The following is an 8370-nucleotide window of genomic DNA, read 5'->3' as shown; positions in this document are numbered from 1 at the left end:
GTGTTGCCAACACGGCGCGTGTTCGTGTAAAAATGAGTGCGGTCGACCTTGTGTTGGTATCAGTGTTGCCAGACCGCTTCTGGTGGTGATACCTTGGCAACACGAGAGAGGGGTACCCTCGCCGCCTTGGTAACACCAAGAGCAGCTCTCTGCTCGGCGCCACGGGGGGTATCCTAAACTATCCACCACACTCTTACTATATCCGCAGGGATAGTTAACAGCCCCCCCGCCGCTAACGACGCTGTTAAACCCCCCTCCCCTCTCACGTGTTAATTAATTTTGCCCCGAGGGGCGAGTTTGTTGGGCAGAGCCACTCGTCCTGTGAGTGGACACGCCGCTATAGCAGCATGATGTTAATAAATCCTTGATACGTCGTAAAAATGACGTTTTGTGTTGAGGGTTCGACTTTTGACGCCTGTTCTTAGAGCCTTGTAGTCCATTCACAAAGCTCGTTGTTGTCGCCGGAGGCCGCTAGTTTATTGTGCACCCCATACTCATCCTGTGAGCGGTAGCGCAAAAAGCATTACAGAGGGCACAAAAGGTCTTTATCAGACCTCATCGTAGATTATTACATAAACAATTTTATCTATCCTTCACACCTTATAGATACAATGTCAGCTAGTTACAGAGAAAGTGCTATTTCAAGAGCTACATATTTACAGTAAGTCATTATACATTAATGGTAGTTCTTATCGCTAATACATAATAGTTTGACCGATGGGGATATTACAGAGTCATAGGGGAGCTTCTGTTTATTATTAGTCCTCACAATACACTACTTGTTTCTGAATCCCATTTGTCGTTCATCTACTGGAAGCGAAATATGGGTACAGTGCAAGGATTTCAGGTAATTTATCCATGGTAATAAGATAGGTTGCCATATCATACAGAGTAAGCTTAGATTTATCTCTAAATGGCTCAATTTTACTACAATCAAAGATAGTGTTCGAGTGTGTGTCCCTGTCTTTGTCCACACACTTTACACTTTACTTCATCTAGATCCCTATACAAGCCCTACTGCCAGAGATACTTGTAGCCAAGTCTTATACGAGCTGTGACAACATCTGTTAGTCTACTGACTTTGTTACTTGCCCCATACACATGTTTTACTTCACACATTTCATTGTGATGAACAGTGGACCTACTAGTTCCAGTTTGCACTGTTCTACTCTCTTCAAATCCATCTAGGAGTTCTCGTCTAATGACACTTTTAAGGGACATATTTGATAACTCAAGATTCCATTCAATACTGTCTTTATTTACTGCAGCCTTAGCAAGGGCGTCAACTTTGTCATGTTCCTGCATGCCAATGTGAGAAGGAATCCACAATATTTTTATATTTACCCTCTTGTTAAGTATTCTTATATATCTACGTCTAGCTTCCAAGACAAGCACGTTATTACTTGATTGCAAACCGTTTCTCCTGGCACACTACCCGCTAAACCGTTTTACAACCAGGTCTCCAATCCCTGCTGGGTGAATTGAGGCGAACAATTATAAAGATCAGTGCCAAGTCGACAAATCGGAAATCGCTGGCGAAGCTTGGAGCGTGTTACTACTGCGCTACGGAGGCCCTTGTTGTCTGAGGATAGCTACTGGTCCATCCCCTCCGGGCTCTAACTCTCCATGTTAGAAAGTAGAGTCCAGATAAGTCTAACTCAATGGCTCTGTAACCTCGTTATTACAGTCAGATTACAGCTTGTGAAAGCAATGGGTTGTATGTTCTAGTGAAATACATAGACATAATATTATTTATTGAGACATTACAGAAATTGGAGAAAGTTAAGGTGTTTGACCTCCCCTCCCCCCCCCCCCAGCATCCAAGCACCCCCCCTCCCCCCACCTTTACGCTGTGATGGAAACCCTTTTTTTTTTATCTCTCCCTCTGTTTTGTATCCCTCTCCCCATCCTTAACCCCTTCCCCCCCCCCTCCCTAACCCTACCCGTCTCCTTCGTGGCCAGGGACCACGTGCGGCTTGGACGGGCGGGGGGGGGGGGGGCAGTTCTATCCCCCATCCCTTCACCGCTCACGTGCTTCCATCACCATCACCACCATCACTACCATCACCACCACCATCACAACTACCATCCCCAGCATCATACCTTACTTTGCGATGACTTCAGGGCTCAACGTCCTCGCGGCCCGGTCCTCGACCAGGCCTCGTGGTTGCTGGACTGGTCAACTGTTGGACGCGGCTGGTCGCAGCCTTGACGTATGAACCACAGCCTGGTTGATCAGGTATCCTTTCATTGATACAATCACCACTATGCTCCTGCTACCGCTGCTGCCTGGGTTCACTGCTACTTAGTGGAAGAAGGATTCTTAAAAGATTCCCCCATTTTGCACCCGCAAGATAATGTAAGATTTTAAGGGTTGACAGATGTTAATCTTCTTGTTTGAGAAGCTGTTCACTCGAGACAGTTAAGCAAGTCCCAGCTGTGTCTGGGTACAGGTGACAGGCTGAACAACCCAGCGGGTTTTCTTCCTATTGGGGAGTGTTGTACATACTGCTATGGCGGTGTGTCCACTCACAGGAGGAGTGGTGCTGCCCAATACTGTCACTATGGCGGTGTGTCCACTCACAGGAGGAGTGGCGCTGCCCAATACTGTCACTATAGCGGTGTGTCCACTCACAAGATGAGTAGCGCTGCCCAATACTGTCACTATGGCGGTGTGTCCACTCACAGGATGAGTGGCGCTGCCCAATACTGTCACTATGGCGGTGTGTCCACTCACAGGATGAGTGGCGCTGCCCAGTACTGTCACTATAGCGGTGTGTCCACTCACAGGATGAGTGGCGCTGCCCAATACTGTCACTATGGCGGTGTGTCCACTCACAGGATGAGTGGCGCTGCTCAATACTGTCACTATGGCGGTGTGTCCACTCACAGGATGAGTGACGCTGCCGAATACTGTCACTATGGCGGTGTGTCCACTCACAGGATGAGTGACGCTGCCCAATACTGTCACTATGGCGGTGTGTCCACTCACAGGATGAGTGACGCTGCCCAATACTGTCACTATGGTGGTATGTCCACTCACAGGATGAGTGGCGCTGCCCAATACTGTCACTATGGCGGTGTGTCCACTCACAGGATGAGTGACGCTGCCCAATACTGTCACTATGGCGGTGTGTCCACTCACAGGATGAGTGGCGCTGCCCAATACTGTCACTATGGCGGTGTGTCCACTCACAAGATGAGTAGCGCTGCCCAATACTGTCACTATGGCGGTGTGTCCACTCACAGGATGAGTGGCGCTGCCCAATACTGTCACTATAGCGGTGTGTCCACTCACAGGATGAGTGGCGCTGCCCAATACTGTCACTATGGCGGTGTGTCCACTCACAGGATGAGTGGCGCTGCCCAATACTGTCACTATGGCGGTGTGTCCACTCACAGGATGAGTGACGCTGCCGAATACTGTCACTATGGCGGTGTGTCCACTCACAGGATGAGTGACGCTGCCCAATACTGTCACTATGGCGGTGTGTCCACTCACAGGATGAGTGACGCTGCCCAATACTGTCACTATGGTGGTATGTCCACTCACAGGATGAGTGGCGCTGCCCAATACTGTCACTATGGCGGTGTGTCCACTCACAGGATGAGTGACGCTGCCCAATACTGTCACTATGGCGGTGTGTCCACTCACAGGACGAGTGACGCTGCCCAATAAACTCGCCCCTCGGGGCAAAATTTAAAGGAGCCACTGAAGTAGCGAGCTTGAGCGAGGGAAGAGAAGAGTGAGAATAATGAGGAAGAGAAATATTCGTGAGAAGGATGAGGAAGAACGGAGAGAGTAAATAATTGATAGTTGGCATAGCAGGAGAAAATTGTGGAGACGGCGACTAAGTCTGAGAGAAAAGCAGGGATATGAGGCATCACGCCTCATCCCCCCCCCAGCCCCAGCCCCCCACTCCTTACTCATCCCAGATAAACACCTTGAATGGTCTACATTTACTCATCTCACTTTAGTGGGTCACTTCTGTTTTTCTGTTGAGTTTACTCACCTTGGTCAAGAGTTAGTTGGAGGTCAGGGCCAGCAGCACTCTTCCTCATGGTGGTGCTGTGACCTCTGACCTGACCCAGTAGGTCATGGTGGTGCTGTGACCCCTGACCTGACCCAGTAGGTCATGGTGGTGCTGTGACCCCTGACCTGTCCCAGTAGGTCATGGTGGTGCTGTGACCCCTGACCTGACCCAGTAGGTCATGGGTGGTGCTGTGACCTCTGACCTGACCCAGTAGGTCATGGTGGTGCTGTGACCCCTGACCTGTCCCAGTAGGTCATGGGTGGTGCTGTGACCTCTGACCTGACCCAGTAGGTCAGGGTGGTGCTGTGACCCCTGACCTGACCCAGTAGGTCATGGGTGGTGCTGTGACCTCTGACCTGACCCAGTAGGTCATGGTGGTGCTGTGACCTCTGACCTGACCCAGTAGGTCATGGTGGTGCTGTGACCTCTGACCTGACCCAGTAGGTCATGGTGGTGCTGTGACCTCTGACCTGTCCCAGTAGGTCATGGGTGGTGCTGTGACCTCTGACCTGACCCAGTAGGTCAGGGTGGTGCTGTGACCCCTGACCTGACCCAGTAGGTCATGGTGGTGCTGTGACCTCTGACCTGACCCAGTAGGTCATGGTGGTGCTGTGACCTCTGACCTGACCCAGTAGGTCATGGTGGTGCTGTGACCTCTGACCTGACCCAGTAGGTCATGGTGGTGCTGTGACCTCTGACCTGTCCCAGTAGGTCATGGGTGGTGCTGTGACCCCTGACCTGACCCAGTAGGTCATGGTTGGTGCTGTGACCCCTGACCTGACCCAGTAGGTCATGGTGGTGCTGTGACCTCTGACCTGACCCAGTAGGTCATGGTTGGTGCTGTGACCTCTGACCTGACCCAGTAGGTCATGGTTGGTGCTGTGACCCCTGACCTGACCCAGTAGGTCATGGTGGTGCTGTGACCTCTGACCTGACCCAGTAGGTCATGGTTGGTGTTGTGACCTCTGACCTGACCCAGTAGGTCATGGTTGGTGCTGTGACCTCTGACCTGACCCAGTAGGTCATGGTGGTGCTGTGACCCCTGACCTGACCCAGTAGGTCATGGTGGTGCTGTGACCCCTGACCTGACCCAGTAGGTCATGGTGGTGCTGTGACCCCTGACCTGACCCAGTAGGTCATGGTGGTGCTGTGACCCCTGACCTGACCCAGTAGGTCATGGTGGTGCTGTGACCCCTGACCTGACCCAGTAGGTCATGGGGTAGTGCTGTACCGTGACCTCTGACCTGACCCAGTAGGTCATGGGGTAGTGCTGTACCGTGACCTCTGACCTGACGGCTGATCCAGTAAAATATGAATGGCAGTCTCACGATGTTACCTTTGACCTTTAGAGTCCAATACGGTATTGTTTGAAGATTTGTTGAGACTGCTGGGGGGGGGGGGGGTGAGGCTGCCACCCACACGTCACCCACACCATGTCACCTACACCATGTCACCCACACCATGTCACCCACACCATGTCACCTACACCATGTCACCCACGCCATATCACCCACACCATGTCACCCACACCATGTCACCCACACCATGTCACCCACACCATGTCGCCCACACCATGTCACCCACACCATGTCACCCACGCCATGTCACCCACACCATGTCGCCCACACCATGTCACCCACACCATGTCGCCCACGCCATGTCACCCACGCCATGTCACCCACACCATGTCGCCCACACCATGTCACCCACACCATGTCACCCACACCATGTCGCCCACACCATGTCACCCACACCATGTCACCCACACCATGTCACCCACGCCATGTCACCCACACCATGTCACCCACGCCTACACACCCACACCATGTCACCCACACCATGTCACCCACGCCTACACACCCACACCATGTCACCCACACCATGTCACCCACACCATGTCACCCACACCATGTCATCCACACCATGTCACCCACGCCATGTCACCCACACCATGTCACCCACACCATGTCACCCACACCCTGTCACCCACACCATGTCACCCACACCATGTCACCCACACCATGTCACCCACACCATGTCACCTACACCATGTCACCTACACCATGTCATCCACACCATGTCACCCACACCATGTCACCCACACCATGTCACCCACACCATGTCACCCACACCATGTCACCCACACCATGTCACCCACACCATGTCACCTACACCATGTCATCCACACCATGTCACCCACGCCATGTCACCCACACCATGTCACCCACACCATGTCACCTACACCATGTCACTCACACCATGTCACCCACACCATGTCACCCACGCCTACACACCCACACCATGTCACCCACGCCATGTCACCCACACCATGTCACCCACACCATGTCACCTACACCATATCACTCACACCATGTCACCCACACCATGTCACCCACGCCTACACACCCACACCATGTCACCCACGCCTACACACCCACACCATGTCACCCACGCCTACACACCCACGCCTACACACCCATACCTACACACCCACACCTACACACCCACACCTACACACCCACACCCACTCCCCACGCCTGGGGAGTGGGTGTAGGGTAGGGTGTGGAGGAGTGGGTGTAGAGTAGGGTGTGGGGGAGTGGGTGTAGGGTAGGGTGTGGGGGAGTGGGTGTAGGGTAGGGTGTGGGGGGTGTGGGTGTAGGGTAGGGTGTGGAGGAGTGGGTGTAGGGTAGGGTGTGGGGGAGTGGGTGTAGGGTAGGGTGTGGGGGAGTGGGTGTAAGGTAGGGTGTGGGGGAGTGGGTGTAGGGTAGGGTGGGGGGGAGTGGGTGTAGGGTAGGGTGTGGGGGAGTGGGTGTAGGGTATTTCAATTTGTTTCTGTATTATGCACCCCATACCCATCCCGTGGGAGTAGGATACTCACCTAGTTGTGCTTACAGGGGTTGAACTCCGGCTGGGTGTTGTAGTGTAGTGTGGGGCAGTAGGTGTAGTGGGGGAGGGGGGAGAAGGTGTAGTGTGAGTGGGAGAGTGGGTGGGTGCGGTGCGTGTGTGAGTGTGTGTGTGGTGCGTGTGTGAGTGGGTGTGTGTGGTGAGTGTGTGAGTGTGTGTGTGGTGCGTGTGTGAGTGGGTGTGTGTGGTGAGTGTGTGAGTGTGTGTGTGGTGCGTGTGTGAGTGGGTGTGGTGAGGGGCGACATTATACACAGTTACACAGTGTCGTCGGTGTGTTGGACCAGAACACTTCCTGGACAATCTTGGAATCCTTGGTACACTTTCCTGTTTAATAATGTACGTTGACAAAAACACTTGTGTACGTGGGGTGTGTACGTAGGGAGGTGCGTGTACGTGATGTGCTTGCCTTGGGGATAGTGACGTCACGTAAGCACACTCAGCGTCGTTAAAATGACCGTTTATGGTGTATGGTGACTACTGTGTGGGTGTGCCCCCCTGCCCCCCTGCCTAGTGTGAGGGAATTGTATTCCCCGCAAGCACCTAGTTGTGCTTGCGGGGGTTGAGCTCTGGCTCTTTGGTCCCGCCTCTCAACTGTCAATCAACTGGTGTACAGGTTCCTGAGCCTACTGGGCTCTTATCATATCTACACCTGAAACTGTGTATGGAGTCAGCCTCCACCACAACACTGCCTAATGCATTCCATTTGTCAACCACTCGAAAAAATTCATTCTAACTTCCCTGTGGCTCACAGGGAGTTACCGCTCACAGTTCTAACAAAACTGCCCGAAACGCTTTGCGTAATAGTGGCTTTAGGCATTGTATGTACTAGCTCTATCTATAAAGCCAACAAACTTTGTAAAATCTCTTTATGTATGTACCTTTGCCTAAATAAAAATTATTATTGTTATTATTATTATTATTACTTAATTGTTCTAAGATTGCTACAACGTTTATGCACAGAACTGGTTGGGCACGTTTCCTATCACCTAATGCCGCTGTTCACCTAGTAGTAAATTATATACCCGAGAGTTAGTCAACGGTTTTGGGGTTGTATCTTGGGGAGGGGGGGGGGCTGGACATAGGCCTAAAGTATATTATTCACAGATTACCTGGACCAAAATAATTATTATGAATTATTAAGTAAACGCTATCGCCGCCGCTAGTCTCCACCAATCAGCGTTCAGGTCCTCACCATGTCAGCCAATGAGCTCAGAGCTGGAAAAATATAGCCTCATAAATGTTGAAACTCAAAATCTGCCGTTGAGAAATTGAAATTGAAATTGAAATTGAAATAAATGTATCTTGTTATTCCAGTGCTCTTTCCTCTCCACAGTCAACCGTGACACGACTGTGCCGGGGGGGGGGGGGGGGACACGACTGTGCCGGGGGGGGGGGGGGGAGACACGACTGTGCCGGGGGGGGGGGAGGAGGG

The 8370-nt window shown here is 52.2% G+C and overlaps 1 protein-coding gene across 1 annotated transcript; it reads left to right on the top strand.

Moving 5' to 3' along the window:
* The first annotated feature begins 5467 nt into the window (after positions 1–5467).
* LOC138366025 (uncharacterized) lies at positions 5468–6619 on the top strand. The gene has a single exon (XM_069326745.1). It carries the CDS (start codon positions 5468–5470, stop codon positions 6617–6619), a length of 1152 nt encoding a protein of 383 aa, XP_069182846.1.
* Positions 6620–8370: the final 1751 nt, after the last annotated feature.

The sequence above is a fragment of the Procambarus clarkii genome, chromosome 18, assembly GCF_040958095.1.
Source record: "Procambarus clarkii isolate CNS0578487 chromosome 18, FALCON_Pclarkii_2.0, whole genome shotgun sequence".
Classification (NCBI taxonomy): Eukaryota; Metazoa; Arthropoda; class Malacostraca; order Decapoda; family Cambaridae; genus Procambarus; species Procambarus clarkii.
The sequence above is the reverse complement of the archived record's forward strand: the minus strand, read 5'-3'. Positions and strand labels throughout refer to the sequence as shown.